Source organism: Ostrea edulis, chromosome 9 (genome assembly GCF_947568905.1).
Source record: "Ostrea edulis chromosome 9, xbOstEdul1.1, whole genome shotgun sequence".
NCBI classification, from domain to species: Eukaryota; Metazoa; Mollusca; class Bivalvia; order Ostreida; family Ostreidae; genus Ostrea; species Ostrea edulis.
Genome location: NC_079172.1, coordinates 8,130,781 through 8,155,230, shown reverse-complemented (window position 1 = coordinate 8,155,230; position 24,450 = coordinate 8,130,781). Strand labels below are relative to the sequence as shown.

The 24,450-nt window shown below is 33.0% G+C and overlaps 2 protein-coding genes across 2 annotated transcripts in view; one reads left to right on the top strand and one right to left on the bottom strand.

The window, feature by feature from the left end:
- Positions 1–10,151, bottom strand: LOC125659147 (tetraspanin-7-like). The gene is made up of 7 exons (XM_048890708.2): positions 9,714–10,151; positions 9,180–9,368; positions 7,461–7,535; positions 6,062–6,148; positions 5,765–5,923; positions 4,291–4,374; positions 1–3,320 (listed from the first exon to the last, which is right to left on the bottom strand). The coding sequence occupies exons 1-7, from the start codon at positions 9,804–9,806 to the stop codon at positions 3,249–3,251; spliced, it is 759 nt and encodes a 252-aa protein (XP_048746665.1). The 5' UTR covers positions 9,807–10,151; the 3' UTR covers positions 1–3,248.
- Positions 10,152–15,313: 5,162 nt separating this feature from the next.
- Positions 15,314–24,450, top strand: part of LOC125659651 (multidrug resistance-associated protein 1-like) — a 14,131-nt gene continuing 4,994 nt past the window's right edge. Inside the window, exons 1-16 of the mRNA XM_048891393.2 lie at positions 15,314–15,690; positions 17,195–17,368; positions 17,539–17,664; positions 20,689–20,826; positions 20,931–21,053; positions 21,143–21,204; positions 21,325–21,456; positions 21,552–21,707; positions 21,829–22,006; positions 22,091–22,345; positions 22,438–22,503; positions 22,602–22,739; positions 23,199–23,345; positions 23,469–23,620; positions 23,940–24,243; positions 24,363–24,450. The exon at positions 24,363–24,450 is cut by the window's right edge and continues 80 nt beyond it. Coding sequence (XP_048747350.2) covers positions 15,547–15,690; positions 17,195–17,368; positions 17,539–17,664; positions 20,689–20,826; positions 20,931–21,053; positions 21,143–21,204; positions 21,325–21,456; positions 21,552–21,707; positions 21,829–22,006; positions 22,091–22,345; positions 22,438–22,503; positions 22,602–22,739; positions 23,199–23,345; positions 23,469–23,620; positions 23,940–24,243; positions 24,363–24,450 — 2,383 coding nt within the window. The 5' untranslated portion in view covers positions 15,314–15,546. The remainder of the gene's footprint in view (positions 15,691–17,194; positions 17,369–17,538; positions 17,665–20,688; positions 20,827–20,930; positions 21,054–21,142; positions 21,205–21,324; positions 21,457–21,551; positions 21,708–21,828; positions 22,007–22,090; positions 22,346–22,437; positions 22,504–22,601; positions 22,740–23,198; positions 23,346–23,468; positions 23,621–23,939; positions 24,244–24,362) is intronic.

Genomic DNA, 24,450 nt, shown 5'->3' with positions numbered 1-24,450 from the left:
TTTTAATATAAATAAAGTGATATATTTATTGAACGAATAACAAGAGAAAATGACTTAACAGCAATATATACTGAACAGAATATAATCAAGAGTTCAACAACTATAAATATTTAAAACAACTAACGAAGCAGCACTGGGTATCAGCTTTACACAATCTACAAAGCAATGTCAACACTTCCTATTTTTAAAATATATTTTGAATTCATTTATTTCAAAAGCAATCATAGAATAACCAAACATTTTATTCAGAGAAAACACATTTCTTTCTTTGAACTTGAGCAAGGTATTCATAAAACTATCAATACAATTTAACTTAGGTTTTTTTTTCATTACGGTGGGTAGATACATGTTCATAAAAACAAAAATCGGTCTAAAAGCGATTTTATGCAAACACAGAAAATATAAAATACAATGATATATATACATGCACCTGACACCGTAACATGAAAGAGAATAGAAAATTGCGTATTCCACATGCATACATTAATAATTAAACACAATATTTACTTAAATTTACAATACATGTACCATAATCAAAAACACAGATCCAGAGTCATATAATCAAACACACAGATCTAGAGTGTTGTATTCAGCTGTACAAGTATCATGGCTGTACAAACATCATGATTTTCAAAAAAGAGGCCCACAGGCCTTATTGGTCACCTTAATAAATCAATATCAATTAAAGGTATCACAAGCTCCAAGGGCTATTCATTTAATAATTTTCCTGTTCTGTATATCTGAACTATTTTCTATTATTCAGCACCACTTATAAAACAAGATGGTAGTTTTTTTTTATTCTGACAATATTACAATGCAGCAAAATTAAAGGGACTGAATTGCGTTTTTGAAAAAATGTTTTTCAATTTTGATGTGAAATATTTAAAATACTGTATAACTCCTTTAATACTGACAGCCAAAATTTGACCTAACTGCAAAGTTAAGAGCAATATTTTGGCTTTCACTCTGTGTTATGTAAACAAAGACTCGAGTATTTTCATAATTACAATCAAACCAGTGAAATGTTAATTTTGTATAAATTTAAAGCACCTTAAGTTTACACAATCACAAATTAAACTTTTAGATGACACATTTTACTAAAAGAATACTTGAAATGTGATAGATATGATAAACTTAGATCAAAATCCATTTCTTTTGAAAACTTAGTAAACAATAACATACCGCAATCTTTGTTTACAAAACAAATAATAAACTCACTAAAATGAGCTTCTGTGATAATGTATACCCTTCATTTTTTCTGTGAAACCCTTTAAATGCATTAGAAGTAGATTTTAATCATTAAAAGTGATAAACAAAATTTGGGGGGAAATTGTGAATCAGTCCCTTTAACAAAAAAGACATTTCATTACTTGACCATTTCAGCCCCACCCTGGTACAGAACCCTCTAACCTTGCGGAAATAAAATTTACAATTTTGGACTACCTGCTCCTTCTAAATATCTATTTAGTTTCAATTCAACATCAATAGCATTAAAGAAGATGTTATCTAAATGTTTTACATATAAACACTCCCAGAGTCAGAAATTCTTTCCATGGATCATGAAATTTACAATTTTGGTAAAGGCCTTCCAGCTCTACCTGACTATGCATTTAGTTTTTTCTTACAAATACAATTTAATTTAAATCCCCCTTGTCCAAAAGGTGCATCATACCAAATTAGACAAGATGTGTTTGTGAAACACCGATGCCTCCGGATTACAGCAAACTGGAAACAGGTCAAAAGTCAATGTTAAGGTCACAAGGTCAAAGATTATGCAAGCTCTACCTCTTATAGTGTAAAAGAAATGATCATGATTAATTATTTTTTTACCATAATGCCGGATACGGAGCAAAACTAGTCACCGGATTGACTCAGTTTACACAAAAATCTTACTTTCTTTTCAAAATGTTCATCATTAAATACTAATTTTCAGTGTTTTCATGGCTGTGTAAGACAAAGTGCAATTTTTAGCATGTAAATAAACTCTATTTCTGACAATTCAACAAAAATCTATAAAATCAGTTAATAAAAAAAAACATGTAAACTGTAAAATAAAAGATATTGTACATATCCATATGGGTTAACAGTGTTATGATATCTAAGATATCTAAAAATAGAACAGTCATTTTGTATCAAACAGAAATTCTAATAGGTAAATGTTAATAAAAAACTGTATATAAACTGGTGAATGATTACTAGTACTTCACTTTGGTATAAATCAGTTAAACTAATTTACTAAACAACCCCAAAACAGGAATATCTATCCAAATTCATATCAATATATTAATATTGATAATAAGACTAAACAAGGTTATTGTAAAGGTCAAAGTTACACTCGGGTTTTCTAACAATTCAATAACAAATGAAATGCATTCAAAAACCCCTAAAGATCATTTATACATTAGTCAGAAATACATTTTGAGAATGAAAATAAAACTTCCTTCTACAGTCTGTATAATAAAGTCATACCACAAAGTCATTGTGTAGCCATTTTTTGTTTACTAATATAAAATTCATAAAATACCTACATACACAAATAAAATAAGGTTTCAAAAGTATACGTTTTATCTAGAGCAGATTAAATCTTTGTATACTGTGTCTGTTTTTAATGAAACCATTTCAAATCAAAAGGGCAAAAAAACTCAATATTAAACTTTGGAAATAATTTCATAATACTGAGGAATTCATAAATTTTGTGGAGGCTCAATTCTCTTGGATTTTGTGGGTCCATATCCAACAAATTCCAAACCACGAATTTAAATGATTCCTTGGTAGTATCAAAGGGCAAATTCTTTTAAGTACACAAAATGCAGGAATCAAATTCTACCTTTCTTTTATAAGAAAAGTTTACGTTTAGCACTCCCTTGTATTTCTCAGTTTGAGAAGAATACATATCCTTAATTTAATGTCTTTAGTCTGATGCAAGCATCTCTTAAACTTATAACAAAAAGTGCACCTTATTGGAAAAGCCAACTAAAGTCACTGAAGAATATTCATGAGACTACATGATCATATTCGATCAGTATGAAATTATAGTTTTACTAATTGGAATATCATACAAATATAAGCATCCTACTATGAAGTAAAATTTGACAATTGATTAAAAACGATATTCCATTTTTTTTCTTGAGATCACATTTCAGTAGCAAAACATCTAAAGCAGTACAATGTGCATTTGTAGAATTTTCAGAAAAAACTTTTTCTGACTTGACTTTATCTGAGCCCACTATGTCCTGACTTTGAGCCCTCTATGCCATCTGCTCATACTTGGATTTGTTGACACGCTTTGCCAAACAGCATGCTAGTAATGCCCCCAAAAGCTACAAATAAATTTTTTTGATAATAATAGTACATTGTTATCATATATCGTTGTACATCAACAGTACTGCACACATATAATAACAGTCATAGTAATTCCATATTCAATTCCTTTAAGACATTTAGCAGTGAAATAGTTATTACTGTTTGAGTGCATATAAATCATTCATGTAATCTAGAATCGTCATAATGGAATAAATATCTCCATCATAAACCATTTGCCATATATATACATATATATTTGTCATATATATATATATATATATATATATATATATATATATATATATATATATATCGTTATAACAATTTAGTTTGCCAATACAACCTATCATTGGGTCAAATGTGATCTGACGTGTTTCATATCAATTGTTAGGCTGTTCTTGGCACACTGATTTCGACTACAGATAACTCATTTTATCTTATCAAGATATAGGGCTCACGACGGGTGTGACCGGTCGACAGGGGATGCTTAGTCCTCCTACACACCTGATCCTACCTCTGGTATATCCAGGGATCTGTGTTTGCCCAACTCTCTATTTTGTATAGTTTAAAGGAGTTATGAGATTGATCACTGTTCATTATCTTCACCTTTCATAAATATATATATGAATGATCTACCATTGTTTGTGGTTTGACATGATTTATATCAACAAGTTGTGTGTTTTCTATAGAACACACACAAGTTGGATATAAATCATATCAAACCACAAACCATGGGAGATTCTTTTTATCACATGTTAACCCCCCCCCCCCCCTTCTGGTTATTTATTTATTTACCGTATTGTTGGGAATTTTGTTTCCTGACATTTTGTAAACAAACTACGTAAAATTGACATTTGTTTGTGGCATCATAAACGGTTTAGGAAAACATAGTGTAATAATTAGAATTTATGTATTGGATGATATCCACTGGATAAAGGTGTAAACATCTGATAAATGTATACATATTGTAAATTGAAAGACACATACCTGGAAAAAAGAAATACCAAATGCCACTCCAGCAATAACAGCCATATTTGATTGCATGAAATCCACAACTTTAGTGTAACATCCCTGAAACCACGAGACAACAAACTCATTGGATTAAAACAACAGACAACAAACTCATTGGATTAAAACAACAGACAACAAACTCACTGGATTCAAACAACAGACAACAAACTCACTAGATTGAAACATGCCGGTTGATATCATCTTCACAAGTCAAGGGTTATTAATTCATTACCTCGCACTAACTGTTAGTGCGAGGTAATGAATCAATAACAGGGTACAGAATTCTGAATTCTAACTAACTGTTAGTGCGAGGTAATGAATCAATAACATGGTACAGAATTCTGAATTCTAACTAACTGTTAGTGTGAGGTAACGAATCAATACAGGGTACAGAATTCTGAATTCTAACTAACTGTTAGTGCGAGGTAATGAATCAATAACAGGTACAGAATTCTGAATTCTAACTAACTGTTAGTGCGAGGTAATGAATCAATAACAGGGTACAGAATTCTAACTAACTGTTAGTGCGAGGTAACGAATCAATACAGGGTACAGAATTCTGAATTCTAACTAATTGTTAGTGCGAGGTAACGAATCAATAACAGGGTACAGAATTCTGAATTCTAACTAACTGTTAGTGCGAGGTAATGAATCAATAACATGGTACAGAATTCTGAATTCTAACTAACTGTTAGTGCGAGGTAATGAATCAATAACAGGGTACAGAATTCTAACTAACTGTTAGTGCAAGGTAACGAATCAATACAGGGTACAGAATTCTGAATTCTAACTAACTGTTAGTGCGAGGTAACAAATCAATAACAGGGTACAGAATTCTGAATTCTAACTAACTGTTAGTGCGAGGTAATGAATCAATAACAGGGTACAGAATTCTGAATTCTAACTAACTGTTAGTGTGAGGTAATGAATCAATAACCCTTGATTGTGAAGATGCGTTGATACACTTTGCTAACTTTCAACAATGGCAGTAAAAATACTGAGAAGGAGTAACCACTTTTATATACTGTAGATGTACATTACTATGCACAGAATATTTCCACTATGTCCACGTCACATAAAATCCGCAGAATTTCATACCAGTGAACTTCAAGCATGTAAGCTGTTTTCGTGTAAGCTGTATGCAACTCAGCAGAATTCTGTACTCTCGGACCAAACCAAAAATGATAATCCGCGAAATTATGACTCCAAGGAATTAAATACGTCTACAGTATATGCATGCTCCTAAAACATATACCCACACAAATACACATACTACAGTATCAAATGATGGCCACATTTGCCAGCGGATATAAAAGATATAGGTGAGATTAAGTGGCAATTTTAATGTTCCTCTTCTGTTTTGATACCTTTGAGATGATTACATACATGTAATTACATTTTCTTTTATAACTTTCTTGCAGTAGCAAATTCAAGCTAATAGATTTCTCACCGTCGTGTTGATGTCTGTGACGTTCGCATCTTTAACGTCCATGTTGTTACACACATCAGTTTTACAGCAAGAGCGCGGAACAGCTCTACTGCCATTCTTCGTCTCCTCCCACGGTGTGCTGAACCAGTCTACGTAGCTTTTACTACCACAGCAGTGTAACTGACAGTAATAAAACAAAGTCAATTCAAGCTGTTATCATTTCATTATTCAGAAGAAATATCTCAATTTCTCTGTGCAGTTGCTTGGTGTAACTTTAACTACATACATGTAACATTCAAATTGGAAACTATATTTTACCTGGGTCTGTAGTTCATCCATTGCTTGATTTCCGTTGCCATATTGTTTCAGTGCATTCTCAAGTCCTTCTTTAAATCCTTGTTCAAGCTAAATATACATAATGTATGTTATAACAATTATAAACACACAACGAAAATGTACACTATTCGTTCAAGGCTTAATGTTCATCATTCCTCCTTATATAAATTTACATTTAATCAACCAATCTCATCTAGACAGTCTTAAATTCAACAAGAGTTACTGTGAGCAATGCTCACTAAGAATACCCCCCGCTTACCCCAATCTCCCAAAGGATGTTGTTAATAGGTATAAATTACCTCTTTCCTAAGTGTAAAAATATGGTATGCCTTAGTAGAAGAAAATGGAAGATATAGTCCAAACACAAATCCATGGCATAAACCTATAATTTTGACCTTGAGATCAAAGGTCAAGGTCATAAAGAGGTCATGAATGTACATGACATATAGTCTCATGGTGATACGCCCATGTCTTATGGTATGACTATGTCAAAACCCTATAATCAATTTTGACCTTGAGGTCAAAGTTCAAGGTCATATAGAGGTCATGAAGGTACCCGACACATCGTCTCATGGTGATACACTCATGTGTCAAATATGGTATGCCTATGTCAAAGAACAAAGAAGTCATGGCCCTAACACGAATCCATTGTAAAAACCTTTAATTTTGACCTTGAGGTCAAGGTCATATGGAGGTCATGAAGGTACATGACACATCGTCTCATGGTGATACACTCATGTGTTAAATATGGTGTGCCTATGTCAAAGAACAAAGAAGTTATGGCCCGGATACGAATCCATTGTAAAAAAAACCTTTAATTTTGACCTTGAGGTCAAGGGTCAAGGTCATATAGAGGTCATGAAGGTACTTGACACATCGTCTCATGGTGATCCACCTCTGTGCCAAATATGGTATGCCTAAGTCAAAGAACAAAAAAGTTCTGGCCCAGACACGAATCTGCACGGATGAACAGAGGGACGGACGGACAGACAGACAGACAGACAGAGTGATTCCTATATACCCCCCAGAACTTTGTTCGGGGGGGGGGGGGGATATAAAAACAGTTAAAGAGAATTTTCTGTATGATTACAAAACAGAGGAAGATGTTAACAGTGTGATATGACAGTGACAGATTCCTAAAATACTATTCTCTTTTTTTAAATCTCTCAGTTAAAGAAAGTAACAGATATACCAAATGATGATTTTAGCATTCCATATTCAAGTGTTTTCCAATTTCAATCTCTCACATAAAAATATACACCTTCTGCAATTCCCACAAATGTATGTCAATATCGTCTAACCTATTGACAAAGTTTGACAAGACATGCATGCATTGACAAATGATTGATTTAATGGCAAAGTATGGTACAAAATGCAATACCTTTCCTTTGTAAAAGAATCCTGCTGCACCTGCACCAAGTTCCACAGCAAACACAAGCACAAGGAATAGTCCATACTGAACAGAAATTGATACCACTGCATCAGAATATCATTATTCATTTCAAAATCTCTTTACATTTTGATGACACATCACAGGGAAATTCAACCTCAATCACCTCCCCTCTCAGATGTCAAGTTAGCAGAAACTCTAAGTTTATATATCAGTGCTATGACTTGTATATGGTATAAAGGGTTGGACACTACAAATCTTATCAAGGCATCATCCTCAGAACTAGTAGGATCTGCCCTCTACTGGTTCTACTAACTCGGCGCTAGTTGTGAACTGATAATATGTAAGGTCCGGGAGGGTTTTCAAACAAGATTTTTGAAAACCATACATCAATAAAATACATTTCAGTTCTGTGATCAAAGCTAAAGTTTTGGAACAACTTTCTTTCGTTTTTCATTTATTTTTACTACAAAACTATAATGACCAAAAAATCTTAGGGGTGGGATGATATCCTTTCTAGCTGATCTGATATAGGTATCGCAATACTTAACACACGATATGATACATATCACGATACTTAACACAGATACGGTACATATCACAACACTTAACACATGATACAATACATATCACGATACTTAACACACGATACGATACATATCACGATACTTAACACGCGATACGATACATATCACGATACTTAACACGCGATACGATACATATCACGATACTTAACACACGATACGATACATATCACGATACTTAACACAGGATACGATACATATCACGATACTTAACACACGATACGATACATATCACGATACTTAACACACGATACGATACATATCACGATACTTAACACACGATACGATACATATCACGATACTTAACACACGATACGATACATATCACGATACTTAACACATGATACGGTACATATCACAATACTTAACACACGATACGATACATATCACGATACTTTGCATATCAATAAAAACTACAAAAAAGTATTTCTTTATCAAGTTCTAAACAAAACAGAAAAAATATCACTCAGTTCAGCTAGTTACTTGACTAAAATAAAATAAATATCACAATTTTTCAAAAACTTTTATCTTATCAATGTTTCTTACACCATTAAACTGGCAAGCCAAATCTTTCCCATACCCCTCACTTGTTTTCACTCCATTTTGTTAAATATTGTGTAGTCTACCATGTTTTTTTTTTCTACTTTCATTTTCTGCTAGGCAGACTTAAAATACCCGACTTGTGACGTTTGAATAGTTTTGGAAAATGCTATAACGGGTATTGACATTTAATAGACATGTGTATCAATCCGTATATCATCAAAATGAGTATCATGATGCATCAGTGCATCGATGGATCATTCCACCTCTTAATAAAATCTCCATATGGATTATATGTACTTCACTGTAATCTTCAGTCACTAACATTTTTGAATACTGCCAGTCAATTCGAAAGTCACTGCACTTATATGTCATCGCACTTATATGAAAGTTTACTTTGTCTGAGCATAATTTACTTATATTGATCTGGAGCAAAATTTACTTACATAGTATAGAGCAAAATTTACTCAGTCCGGAGCAAAATTTAATACCCTCTGGCTACATGCAGGACTACCATTAGCGTCCAACCCTGGTATATAATTCATTTTTCAAAACTAAAATTAAGAATTCGGTTGAGCCTATTTACCATGTACAATAACACAACATTTCCTTTGGCCGTACAGCAACACCCAAAGGATCCTACTATCACAATCAAAGCACCAACTGCAATCAGAATCCAGGGAGAATCTTTATAGTATATCGTGGACAGCTCCATGTACTTGTACAAATCCACTTTGGTCCATATTCCCAAAGCTAGGATAGATATTCCAGTTACCTTGATGAAAAGAATGGCAATTATATATACATGTATCCTTTTTATTGGCATACTATCAGATATATGCTTAGCCTGTCTTCAATACCATAGCATACTAATTCATTTTCTTTAAAAATATCCTTCACTCAATATGAAATATTGTATGGGTTGAACATGCTAGTGATAGGAAGAGTATGAATTTCGAGAAAAAGGGGACCTGAAATGTGTTATTCACGGAAAGTAAATATATTACATAACGACAGTTTCCACTTATGATCGTTGTATATAATTTGCATCTCTAGCACCTATTCCATGCACCGCACAGCTGTCAGGCCAGGTGCACTTAATACCATACAGGATACTTACCCAAAATATGAAGTTAAAAATCATCAGAAGTGTCTTCATGCATCCGACAGCAGCTGTTGTAGACATGGTAGATTTTGCTCTCCCTCGATCCATTGCAAATTTTAATGCCCAATAATACAATATGTCTTCAATATATGTTATTATGTTAATAATGATCTCATGATCGGAAATGTTTTTATTTTTATAAAAGTCAAAACTTTCTGGAAAAATTCCGGAATTCTAAAGAAATGCATAAAAATATAAACTGATACAAAACTTTTTGATTCCTGCTTGATCCTTACATTTATTTACATCTCATCTACCGTTGTAACCACAGGCACATAGAGTATGGCCACTACTACCCCCCCCCCCTTTTTTTGGACTACGATATGTAATCGTCTCATGCTTTTTGTAAGCTTAATTTAGAGATTGGCCTTCTACCGATATAATAAAATACACTACACCGTAAAAAAAAAAAAAAAAAAAAATAGAAATCAGAAAAAGAGGGGGTAGTAGTATCCATACACAAGAGCGGATCCAAAAGGGGGGGGGGGGGGCAGTGGGTCCGACACCCCCCCCCCCCCCCCCTTTCTGCGGACCCCAAAATTATTTATTAGAAAACAAAAGAGTTTATTTAAAAATGCTGAATGGAAAGTCTACAGGATAAAAGATTATTAAAGTTTGGTAAGTTTAATTAAGCTAGAGTTATATATTCAATTTTAACTAGACTTTGCGTGAGTCAATATGATATGAAAGGTGGATACTTACATGTAATTGCACCATTCAAATTTATCAACACCGGTATATCATTCAATTATAGGTTATCAGATGACATACTGATATGATATTTTCGTCAGATGAAAGTATCACTTCAGAATTCTTATCATTACTAGCTTTGTCATTAGTTCTATAGCTCATTATGTAAATATTTATTGATGTAATTGTTTATTCCAGGGGTTGTAAAGCAGTACTCTGCGATGCAATACAAAATAAACTGCAGTACCCTCAACAGCCTTGGTTTTTAATATACTATGACCTGTTACATTATTGGAGCCATCATTCTATATGGTTCTGAAATTTGGATTTCAGGCTTCAACATTAACATTAACAATTGTGACCAAGTGTGAACTCACTACCTTCAACCATGAAGTAAAAACATCAGTCCAAAATGGATTAAAAGTATTTTTTAGCAGACAATATATATATTCATTCCCAAAATCTAAGATCGATTTTATTCACCACTCCTTTTCCATAAGAAGCTTCAGAAGGATTGGTTGCATGTTAATACTTTTTGAATCCATGAGCACTTTAAAGATATTATGAAATTATTTATATTGGTCATGTTAAGCCCACCCAACATGTATTTTTGAGTATAACCGTTACTCTTTTAACTTTATCACATTTCGCTTTCCATATAAATCTAAAGAGTTCCTGTGTTAATGAGTTTATGATTTCTTGACTGGGATTTGGTAGTGGAGAAAATGAGTGATTAAGTTTTGGGAGGAGAAGTGTTTTAATGACTGTCACTCTTCCTATAGGTGTTAAAATCTTCATGAATAGTAGGAATCTGAGTTCTACAATTCTTTCTAGATTAACTGAAAAATGTATTCCTAGGAGAGTGAAGCTTGTGGATCCCCAGTCTAGTTTCCATCTTGGGTGACGATAGCGTCAGCAGAAATTTTTGTTGTTGTTCCAATCCATATAATTTTTGTCTTTGAGCTGTTTATTTTTAATCCTGATAGCTTTGAGAATAATTCAAGGATTTCCAAAGCATTTAAAAGTTATTTATCTGAGCCATCAAGGGTCAAAGATGTTCAAATATGGTACAATTGACAAGTTAAAGTTGGCAAGTCATATGTGTTTGCAAAAAGTGGTATGAAAAAGGTATCAAGTCAGTCAATGATTTTGTAGACTTTAACGGTGTTTTTCTAACAATGGATAGATTTGAAGAAAAAAAATTGATATTGATCATGTTTGTTTTATGCAATACAACAGTATTATAAATTCCATTTTTACAATGGCAAAAAAACCTGTGTGTGTTAAAAGAGTTATATATATATATATATATATATATATATATATATATATATATATATATATATAAAAGAAAATTACTTATAAAGAAGAAATTCCGACTTCAATTGCTAAATGGAATTCCTGTCCATTTTTGAGGGGCTATAGAGATATCATTACCAAAGAAGTTTTTGAAATATGTTTTAAATTAACGTCAGATTCAGCAGCACAATGGTTGCAATACAGAATTCTACATAGAATTATACCTGTTAAAAGTTACTTTAAAAAAATCAAAGTTGTGGATAATGATATTTGCTCATTTTGTGGACACAGCTCTGAAGACATTGAACATATTTTTGTGTTTTGCGACAAAATAGTAACTTTGTGGAACCAACTAAGCTTACATATTTATGAGAAAACAAGAAATAGATTTGGTGTCAATGTATTTAATATTATTTTTGGTGATTGTCCATTACAAAATTCTAACAAAGTAATAAATTTCATAATTTTATATACCAAACAATATATATATTTATGTTGCAAACAAAACAGATTACCATCTTTTGAGGGTTCATTACAATATATTAGGATGAAATACGAAATTGACCATTGTATATTTTCAAAAAACTGTAATTTTAAAAAATTCAGTACAATCTGGGCTGTATGGAAAAATATTTTTGATTAATGTCTTTCCACTCTTTACTTGGTACTGTCAACCTTATTATGTTATTATAACTAAACTATGTGTGTGAATGTATGTATGAATGTTATTATCAATACTAAAATTTACAAAAACAATTGTGACCAACTACCCTTTGAAAAAATATAGCACTTAATAATTAAAGACATATTGGATGTACAGAAGAAATCTGGGAACAAATTTAGCCATTAAATATGAACTAGGAACATTCCCCATCTGCTTTAAAGCTCTCCTCTCTATGTTCAAATTTTACAAAAGACTAAAAAGCTATGACGATGAAAATGGTATTAAAAATCCAATATTTATGGCTGCTACATTTGTAAATTGGAAGATTATAACCTTTATAATACTGACATACAGGAAAATTGGCAGGGACAAATAAAAACGTTAAGAAATAAACCAAATCTTTCATCATTAGATATGAATGAAAGCACATTCTACAACTAGATCTACTTTAAGAATAACGTGGAAAACTACTAATTTACAGTAAAATTAGAAAGAATTATAAATTACAAGACTCTTGTGAAAGTAGTACTCTCTAAGAATATCTGTCCATTATTTAGGAATTGAAACTGGTAGATATTCAAAACCATTCCAAAAAATGTCGTTTTTTGTCACTTCTGTAAAACTACTGTTGAAGATGAGTTACTTAGAAATGCTTTCTCTGTTGTTTCATCGGGTGATGAAGGTAGCGAGCATTGCAGAAAAAAATGCATAACCCGCGTAAGTGTCGACGTAGTTCATGATATCGAAGGTTATGTGAATTTGTACATAAATGTTTTAAATTGCGCAACAATAGTAAAGTGCTTTAATTATACTAATGCTATATTATAGTACAGTCTGACGTCACATGTCTGACGTGTTTCATACCGATTGTTAAGCCGTTCTTGGCACACTGATTTTGACTGCGGATAACTCCGTTTACCTGATCAGGATATAGGCCTCACGGCGGGTGTGACCGGTCAACAGGGGATGCTTACTCTTCCTAGGCACCTCTTTAAAGATATCTCATATATTTCATAAGATATCTTATAAAAGGTATAAGATATATTTTACAGTTTATGAGATATCTTATATCCTTTATAAGATATCTTATAAAATCTATGAGATATCTTATAAAACATATACGATATCTTATATGTTTTATATGATATCTCATAAACCTTATAAGACATCTTATATATTTTATAAGATATCTAATAAATGAATTTTTATAAGATATCCCATAAACGTTGTAAATTATACTATAACTTTTATTAGATATCTTATGAAAGAAAGTTGAGAAGATATTATATATTTCATAAACTATCTGATAAACTGTATGAGATATAGTGTTAATGTACAAGATATCTTATAAGGTTTGTGAGATGTCTTATTTACTTTATAAGATATCTTATATATCTTATGCGATATCTGATAAACTGTAAATTATGAGATATCTTATAAACTCTCTTTTATAAGATATCTTATAAAAGATATAAGATATGAGATATCTTATAAAAATTATTTATGAGATATCTTATGAAATATATAAGATATCTTATAAAGTTTGAAATATTTTATAAAGCATGTAATATATCATATGTTTTTATAAGATATCTTTAAAAATTATAAGATATCTTCTAATTTTTTTGTAAGCTATCTCATAAAGATATCTTGTTTAATATGCAAGATATCTTACATATTTTCTGAGATATCTTATAGACTGTAAATTATATGAGATATCTTATTATAAAATGTATTAGATAGCTTATTGAAAACATAAGATATCTCATAAATCATGTAAGATATCTTTATAGAGGAATGAATATGGTGGTGTCATATGCATGTGTGTCCGTATCAATTTCATTTAGAAAATGATTCTTTCCATTGTAACAAACATTGTAGAAAAAATTGCATACGCGGGTTATGCATTTTTCATCAATTTTCGTGACCTTCACAATAGTTTACTGTATTAAAAAACCAAAGAAACATTCTATTATTAAAATAAATCTTTTTTGTGTGAAGATTATAAATATTTTAATCAATATCCTCAACAATTCTATCTACATAATTATGCGTCTTCATTCTAATCGTGACTATTGGGATGGGCTCGAACATAACGGTAAAAGATGCCGACCCAAGCAAATCTTCTAAATATATGTAGGGCGTTCCGTCCATTGTTTTCTGTTTCAGTAGAGAAACTCCCTGTGTCAAAACAACTGTCACGTATACGTCATTTATTACCGTTCCCCAGATCTCACAATCTAAAGAAATATTAATTTATCTACAAGATTATCACACACCCTAAACATTTAAAGATTACCTGTACAGTAAATTTCACGTTACACTATCACATTGAAATGTTTAGATATTTTCCACTTAGTGGAGACCACCTTTGCATAATATGTTGTCTGACAGTAATAAAGCTAATTTTGTTACAGTGCACTGATTTCCACGGAGGAGAAAGGAAATCTAGGGAAAACCGTTGCTGATTGGTGAAAAATTCTAGAACTGGATGATCTCCATGTAACTCTTGATAAAAGACTTAAAATCTTGACTTTATGTAGTAAAAGAGACCGTGTATAAGATAGATTTATGGACGTGATTTGTGTCTAGTATTAATTAATGTTTATACTCAATTTATTAAACACCACTTTAAAAAAAAGAATTATGAGAGAGGAAGTGATATAAGTGTATATGTGCTCTCGTTTTCCAATCTCAACAATTCAAATGATACGTGTATTTAATCACGTTCTTGTTTCTTTGAAATAAATACAGTTTAAACTAAACACCACTTATCCTTTTCATTATGGAGGGGAGAAATACTACTGTTGGTACATGTATGTGAAAAGGAGGAGGGTCTCCGGAATCCTACTCTAGACGGGGGGGGGGGGGGGGGGGGGGGGGGGGGGGGATATTCCACCATAGTGGAAATCCTACTCTATTAGTATAGTATATAGGTCCTTGATAACAATTGTAATCAGTGCACTTTATCTTAATTCAAAATTACACTTTTCAACATACATATTGTGTATAAAATTAATAAGTTGTGCATGAAATTATTGAGGAATTTTATCCATACGTTGGTCCCATGTGCGCTATGTACAGAAACTACTTTCAACGTTTTGCATCACATTGGGGTTTTCCTTGTATTACGGCATGGATAAATTTAGTTTCTGGGTCAGTTTAAATGCCCGTTGTTTTAATCAGCTGAGCTTCAGTCTTCCTATACAATTCATGGACAGAGTAAAGGAAATTGTCATCAATAGGATTGAACCCTATTGCTCAGGAGAAACTCTCTGGGTATGTTTCAAATAAAACGTGGATAACTTTAGGGTTCTTTTTTATAATTTATATCGTCTAATATATTTCTTTATCTATAGGTCCCTACTCGGCAAGTTCATTTCACGGAATTGCACAACAGGGTGAAAATTTGTAGCACTGGTATAACAATCAATTCTATTAATATTTCAATTCGATCCCCCAAAACTTCGTTTTAATCCCGATTCTTAATCTCAAGTTGGTTTGTGGAAATTAAATTAATAATAAACGGAACCAAATATCAGAGAGGGGGGTATTTAAATTCCTTATTTTACAGTAAAATATTAATAGAATTCATGACAGATCGAGTTTATTCATGCATTTTCAAGGGTTTTTTTTTTTTTTTTTTTTTGTATTTATTGACATTTATAAGTTCTCTTTTTGTACTTATTGACATTTTTATATTATACGCTTTTTACGTTGATGATGTTTTGTACGTATTTCTTCGTTTATTAACATTTCTATACGTGTTTTAATTTGAAAATGATTTTGATACATTTTTCTTCGTTTATTGATGTTTTATTAACATTTTTATACATTTTCTATGCAATCTGATTAAAATCAGATCTTCTCTAACCGTTGCACAGTCAGTGGTTATAGAAGGTACGATGGTTTTCTATGTTGATAATCTTTTTTATACGCTGATGGATATTTTTATACACGTTCTATGTTTTACTAACATTTTTATATCTGTTGTACTTCGATAATCTTTATTCATATGCTTTAATTTATGCTTTTCTTCGTTTATTGATATTTCTATTCGTTTTTAATGTTTATTAACATTTTGAGACTATATGAACATTGTTGTACTCTCAATTAACATTTTGATACTTTGTGAACGTTGCTTAATTTAATTCAAATAATATTATATTATGTATAATACATAAAAGGATTGGACAACAGGCGTTGCCTATATAAGCCCTCTCCATACAAAGACATGGTCAAGGTCATATAGATATAGTTATCATATAATGATAATGAAGCTATATAATATTTTAAAATACATTGATATGTTGAACAGTTTCCATTTCTATGATAATTTACAGCTTGATGTATGACTGACAAATATAATTTAGGTATGGAAATAGAAATTTATTACACAGGAAAAAGATATAAACAAGTTGGTTCTGTGGTTTGAAAATGAAAATGTTTAAGAAATTTAACAAATCTATTTGTAGACAAGATAAATTCATGCACAATATTGAAAATTGTAACATTGTGGTTATAACTGAGATAATCTCAGTTATAACCAAAATGTTACCATACAAAATAAGTTCTAAGGATAAAGGTAATTGTAATTGTAGATCATTAAAACTTTGTATCAGTATTTGTCTTTGTGTACAATATTTTGGACACTTCAGAAAACAGTGAAGTGTGGTGAACGTTGCTGCACTCTTAATTAACAGTTTGATACTTTATGAACGTTGCTGCACTCTTAATAATTAACATTTTGATAGTTCATGAACGTTGTTGCACTTTTAATTAGGACTCCAACCTTACATGGAATACTGCCACTCCAGATCTGACGCCATGTTTCCAGAAAACCCTCTTATCTTGGACTCCATGTTTCTTTCTCTTAGCTTTATCTCCCTTAAGACTCTTTCTCCTACCGAAGCAACACCCAAAACAACCCCAGTCTGGGCTCAGTTCGGCCAAAAATGTAAGTTCCGATTAGGCAGCTGAATGTTTTGTTTTATGTGGAATAAGATACAATATTAATGATGATTTGTGAGGTATGTTATTCATGTGCAATATCAACAAAAAGTTGGAAAATAAGAATTCGAATTTTGCTATGACACCGATATCCGCACGTTAAGGTTTCTTTTCCAGATGTTGTGTGCTTTACTTATTTCACTATTCTTCCTGGAATGTCTGGATACAGTTTACGTGGACACGCTCAGTGAATCCTGGGGAGAACCCACATTCTTCTCCTCCATTCTCAATGGAATTACACTGGTAATGTCACAATCACATAGAACAAACTTAAAGCAGTGATTAAATTATCACAGTCACAGAACAAACTTAAAGCAGTGATTAAATTATCACAGTCACAGAACAAACTTAAAGCAGTGATTAAATTATCACAGTCACAGAACAAACTTAAAGCAGTGATTAAATTATCACAGTCACAGAACAAACTTAAAGCAGTGATTAAATTATCACAGTCACAGAACAAACTTAAAGCAGTGATTAAATTATCACAGTCACAGAACAAACTTAAAGCAGTGATTAAATTATCACAGTCACAGAACAAACTTAAAGCAGTGATTAAATTATCACAGTCACAGAACAAACTTAAAGCAGTGATTAAATTATCACCGTCACAGAACAAACTTAAAGCAGTGATTAAATTATCACCGTCACATATAGCAAATTCAAAACATTGCATTGTTGCAATCACATATAGCAAATTAATACGCCGGTTTCGAGAACGTCCGAGTTATTTCCCTTTGGAGAACTCTCGTACATAGTAAGGCGCTAAAGAAATTGTTTACACGAGGGAGTGGGACAGATATTCATCACAGCGTAAGTGAATGTACTCAGTAAGTTTCTCATACGTTGTTTGATAACCCGAATTCGACTGATACACAAACTTAATAATTGATAAGTATCTAGGAAGTAATTTTAAATATATAGAATTCTTATCCTATCACGTTATTTCGTTCGTCATAAGTACCATATCCAAGACATTTCTTGCAAATATGATAGAGGGCGAAGCCCTCTCAGGGCCCGAAGGGCCGTGAGAGCGGAGCTCTCCCTATAGGTAACACGTATATACATGTTTAAAAGGAAAATATAGGAAAATAATGAAAAATTAAACCATACCTATGGAACTTGAAAAGTTTGGTACCAATGGCGTCGATTCGAATATTAGCGCGTGGACATGTATTCCTCCATTTTGAATCTCGTCTACCCTAGTTCACGTCGTTCTGAGATGTTACATAAAATCCGTAAAAGCATGTAAATCTTATTTTCTTAATCATATATAATCACTCCACGATTAACGCCATGTTTTTTGTTGTGGTTCAAACGCTATGTTTGTAAATTTGCTAAATAACGACGCTGAATATGACGTCACAATGTACTGTTTACATCGATTACGTTATATTTCCCGCGTTCAATATATAGGCGGATCAAAATGCTTTGATACAGCTCTGTCCTCGTGCTAACTTCGGATTATTTTTGTCCTGTTTTGGATATAGATACTAATGCCAAAACTTTGCTTCGCCCTCAAACACGGTCACGCCGTAAAACATATTATTGTTTGTATGTTTCCACTTCGGTAAAACATTTCTTTCGATAGTATTTAGTATTTCCCACATTTTTATATTTAAAGAGAAGCCGCTTTTAATACATTTCATCGTCTTCCTCGTTGGCTGTATATCCACTCTGTCCCACTTAGGCATTCAAAGTTCCACTAAATGCACCTCCTTTACAGAAGAGTTCGTATCTCAAAACTGGCGTATTGTCATGTCACATATACAGTCCCTGAAACGTTCTTCTTTCACACTTGAACGGTGAGCGAACAGTGAGCGCACTCAGAACGAACATAAAGTGAACGGTGAACGCACGCAGAGTGAACGTTGAACGCAATTTGTTGAATTGTTGGTAAGGCCAATTCAACTTAATTAGTAGATTATCATCCAGGGTCACCAAAAAGTATGAGGCGGGTGGGAGGATTTTATTTTTTGTTTCTGAGAAAAATATCAATGACAAACGAGTTTTTTGTCAACAGAAGTGCATCATTTAATGCCAGATGGATATCAAGCTATGCTCATTTCACAGACAAATTCCAGGTTAAGCTTTAAATTAATTTCAAACACAGAAAGATACCTAACTTCTTCAAGATTTATCCCCGTAAGAACGCGAGAAATTAAGAAAACCATATAATTATATTTCCTTTACGTGGTTTTCCATGTGTTGCTATACCGGAAATGTAAACAAGAAGTGTAAATACCGGAGTCGGGCATGAAATCGCAAGTTTCGCAAAATAAAAAAAATTCGGGGCGAGCCGATTTTCGAGGGGCGGGCGGGGATGATAATCTATCAATTAAGTTGAATTGTCCTAAACGATGAGTGGTGAGAGAACGCAGAATGCGAACGGAGCACAAACGCGAGAACAATGTGAACGATGAGTGCACGGTGAACGCAATTTAAACTATACATTCGGAATGTTTAAGATTTTTTCCCTTTGATTATATTTATTTCATAATCTGGTAAGAAAAAAGATATGTACATTTAATCAATGAATAAATAATAAAATATACCAGAATCGGGGAAACTGCATGTTTTACAGTTCTGAATACCTCCAGTCTAAAAAAAAAAAAAAAAAAAGCTTACTCCATTTTTGTAAAAGTACTGTGAATGTATATTTCTCATGAAATGATCGCAAATTTCACATCAATTCACACAACAATCATACACAAACAAATTTCATGTGTACATTGTGTACAGTGTTACACGTACAAATACATGTATATACATGGAAAAGCAGGGGGAAATGCATGTTTCGAATCATATTTCATAATATTTAGAATGCTTGAATCATGAATATTGATGCGTCATCTCGGGATACTATTTTGGAGTTAGTTTTTTTGAAATTTCACATTTGATAATCCAGACATTTTGTACTTCAATATCAAATTTCTAATAAAATAAGAAAGTTTCCCTTCACTCTTACGCACGCATTCTTTTTTCATGTTTGCCTTTATCGAAATCGATCTTTTCACTTGTGTGTTCCGAATGACAATGCTAAGACAAAAGACTGAACGCTGAACGAACGGTGAACGGTGAACGCGAGCGGTTGGTGAACGGTGAGCGCACGGTGAACGCACAGTGAGCGCACGGAAAAATAGAACATTTCAGGGACTGTAGATTTAGCAAACTTGGTTGATAAACTTTTTTTTGTCTTGCTAATATTTGATAAGACACTTCCATATGTACAAGTATAAGGTTATAGTGTTTATTAAAACATTCTAGATGGTTGCTAATCATATTATGCTGACTGAACGCCAACAAAAGATACGTTCGTCCGGATTCCTCCTCAGCTACTGGTTCCTGTTGTCTGTCAGTCTTTTATTGTCGCTTCAATCCCACATCAGAAGGCTCTTCGCGCAGGTATGGAAACATATATTTACAAAGAAATTCACCTAATTATAGCGGTCGCTTATATCAACTTGAGAAATACTGGAATGAATTACTAAAAGAGAATAATATTTCAGGAAAACTTAAATGTGGACAACAGGCTATGTCTTCTGTCACTTCAATCTCTTCTGTCTGTTGGTCAGATGGTCCTGACAGGGCTGTTTGCAGACAAATTTCCTGATGACGATGAAAAGTACAAGGTATTTTCTGAAAGAATCCAATCACATACTTTTGTCGCTAGGCATGAAATATTCGGCTCATTAATCAATACACCTGCTTTTCTTTGTAGCAGAAATGGTGCGTTGAGAGAAGTACGTTTTTGTCGAAACTTACTTTTTCTTGGTTTACGAGGTAAGCTTTATACGTTTCTAAAAAAAAAAAAATAGAGACTGAAAATAAAGTTTCTTATATTTTAAAAACCACAAAATATGTCTTTTGGATACCTTAGTACAATTTGCTTTTGTTGTTCAGTCTAGTACGAGAGGCATATCACAGACCTTTGAAGGCTGCCGACATGTTAGAACTCCAAGCTGAGTTGAAATCAGAATCGTCTGTTCCGATATTTGAAAACGCATGGCGTGACGAAGTACAGAATCTTGGGAAGTTCGTATTGTTATATCAAACATTTTCATTGATATTGATATACGTGGAAGACATGACATATGGTTTTATGATATTTTATTTATTTACCTTTGCAGCGAACGTAAAGTCATTAATAACAAGTCAGGTGAAAATATCAGAGAAGCCAGTTTGGTCAAAGTGATATTCAATATATACTCATTTGAGATCGTCCTTAACTTTCTTCAGCGAATTCTCCGTCATGTTCTGCGGTTTGTGAACCCCCTGCTATTTAAGTGAGTACAGTATTTGAAATCTAATTTTTAAAAACCTTTTCTTTAAAACAATTTGGCATGATTTCTAAAATGAATGTATCCATATAATAATAAAGCTTCTTAAGATGCATCTATATTTCAGATATATGATTAATTTTGCTGAGGATAGAGATGATTTTCTGTGGCATGGAATTTTGTTCGCTTGCGTCAAATTCTCAATTGATATCGTACAAATGTTAATGGCTAACTATGACGACAACATTTGTCATATGATCGGAATCAAAATCAGAACATCGGTATGTGGCGCCCTCTACAGAAAGGTACGTCACTAACACTGCACATAACGGAAATACAACATGACAAAACGTATCTTTTTTTAATCGGAAAACTTTCCCCCTTTTTAGATGACTAAGCTTTCACACCGATCCAAACAAGACAGCACCGTGGGGGAGATGGTGAATTTGATGGCTGATGATGCCATGAAGATCACGCGTGCTCTTTTTCAATTACACTTCCTATGGATTGGGCCACTTCAGGCATGCGTGGCACTATACTTCCTGTACCAGGAGTTGGAATTAGCTGCTCTTGCTGGATTTAGCCTGTTATTAATTTTCATTCCTGTGAATATGTTCATAGCAAAGAGGCATCACAAAATCAATGTACGTAATGTAAATTCACACATGCAAAATTTGATTGATCATGTCTGAATTCTGGTAACTAATTTAACTAAACAATATAAACACTATTGCAGAAAGAAGGAAAGGATATTGAAGACAAAAGAATGAAGATTTTGAATGAAGTATTCAATGGAATTAAGGTCTCTCTCTCTCTCTCTCTCTCTCTCTCTCTCTCTCTCTCTCGTATGCTCATCTATCTACCTTACGTATGTTTGATGACTGTTTTTCTGTCGTACAGGTATTGAAATTGTACGCATGGGAACCTTCCTTTGAAGACAAAATTGGTTCTATTCGATCCCAAGAACTACATGGAAAAATGAAGAGGAAATATTTCAATATATTTTCTTTTTTTATTTGGGGCATGTCGGAATTTCTGGTAAGTACTATCATCAATGCAACATATGTCTGTGATAAAATAGAAAATACAGTTGAACTTCTCTCTCTTTCTCTCTCTCTCTCTCTCTCTCTCTCTCTCTCTATATATATATATATATATATATACCATGGATGCAGGGGTCTGTTTGTCCAAATATCTATTTTGTATTGCTTATTGGAGTTATAAGATTGATCACTTGGGGAATATCTTCACCTTTCATGGATATGTCAAAGTGATTCGAAAGTCCCAACCACTTATTCTTTAAGTATTTTACCCTTTATATCTTAAGGATATGAAGTTTTTTCTCAGTCCCATTGCATTCAAGATAACGAGGTGTGACTGTATTATTTAATAGCCGTGATGAAGAATTTATACATGTATATATATAATGTTTTAACGACGCGTACATAAATGAATTTCATACTTTAATTGTAATCCTTCTGCCATTTTCTCTTGCAGATAACGTTCGTAATTTTTGCAGTGTACCTTTGGTTTGATGAAAGTAACTCCATGACAACGAAGACAATATTCTATACAATATCTCTGCTTGGAATTCTGCGAGGGCCAATTCTACATATGCCACACGTTATTACATCTCTTGTTGAGGTTTAGGTCTATCATTTACATTATCTTAATGATAACATCTGCCCTTCAAATACTACATTATATTTCTGGTTTCAGTATAGAAATATTTATAACACCCGTATATTAATTTCTATTATTCCATAGACATCGGTAGCTTTGAAGAGAATTCAGAAATTTCTGAATAAAGAAGAAATAGATGAAACAGCTATTCAACATAATGAAAATGCAGAAAAGGCGATTGAAATAAAGAAAGCATCATTTGCTTGGAATAAATACAAGAATCCTGTCTTGAAGAAGTAAGTCACTTCTGTAAATATTCCTTTTCATCCCTTTTTTCGCCATTCTACACCCGCCAACGGTTTCCCGTTTTTAATGCAATGTTGCGTTAAAAGAGAGAAAAGGGGTTTATCCAGTCTAGAATTCGGTCGCTGACAACAAGGGAAAAAGGGTGGAAATAAACTGTGAAATAAGGAACGAATATTCCCCTATATACATTCTGTTCTACATGCATGGAATAGTCATTGGAAAATTAAAATAAAATTAACTAGTATTTCTATTCGATATTTTTTATATGAAAGAAATGCCCTTGAAAAACTCTGGTTCTATCTGGTACAGTATCGATATTAACGTTCCTGATGGAGAATTGGTAGCTGTAGTAGGAGCTGTGGGTGCCGGGAAATCTTCACTGTTGGCAGCAGCTGTTGGAGAAATGGAGAAACTATCTGGGGATGTCTGTGTGAGGGGATCTATAGCCTATGTTACACAACAAGCATGGATTCAAAACAACTCTTTGAAGGAAAATGTTTTGTTCGGAAAGGCAATGAGTGACGAAAATTATGCTACAGTGTTAGACACATGTGCTCTACGGGCCGATCTTGATATACTTCCTGGAGGAGACGAAACTGAAATCGGAGAAAAGGTACAATAAATGTTGTACATCACAATGAATTCAATACAACAGTAATATATTCTGTTTCAATACTGGTTATGAATATTGATAAATGTGCAAAATAGCTATATCAAAAACTTGGTTTACAGGGGATCAACCTTAGCGGAGGACAAAAACAGAGAGTCAGTTTAGCACGTGCAGTTTACCAGAATGCAGATATTTATCTACTGGATGACC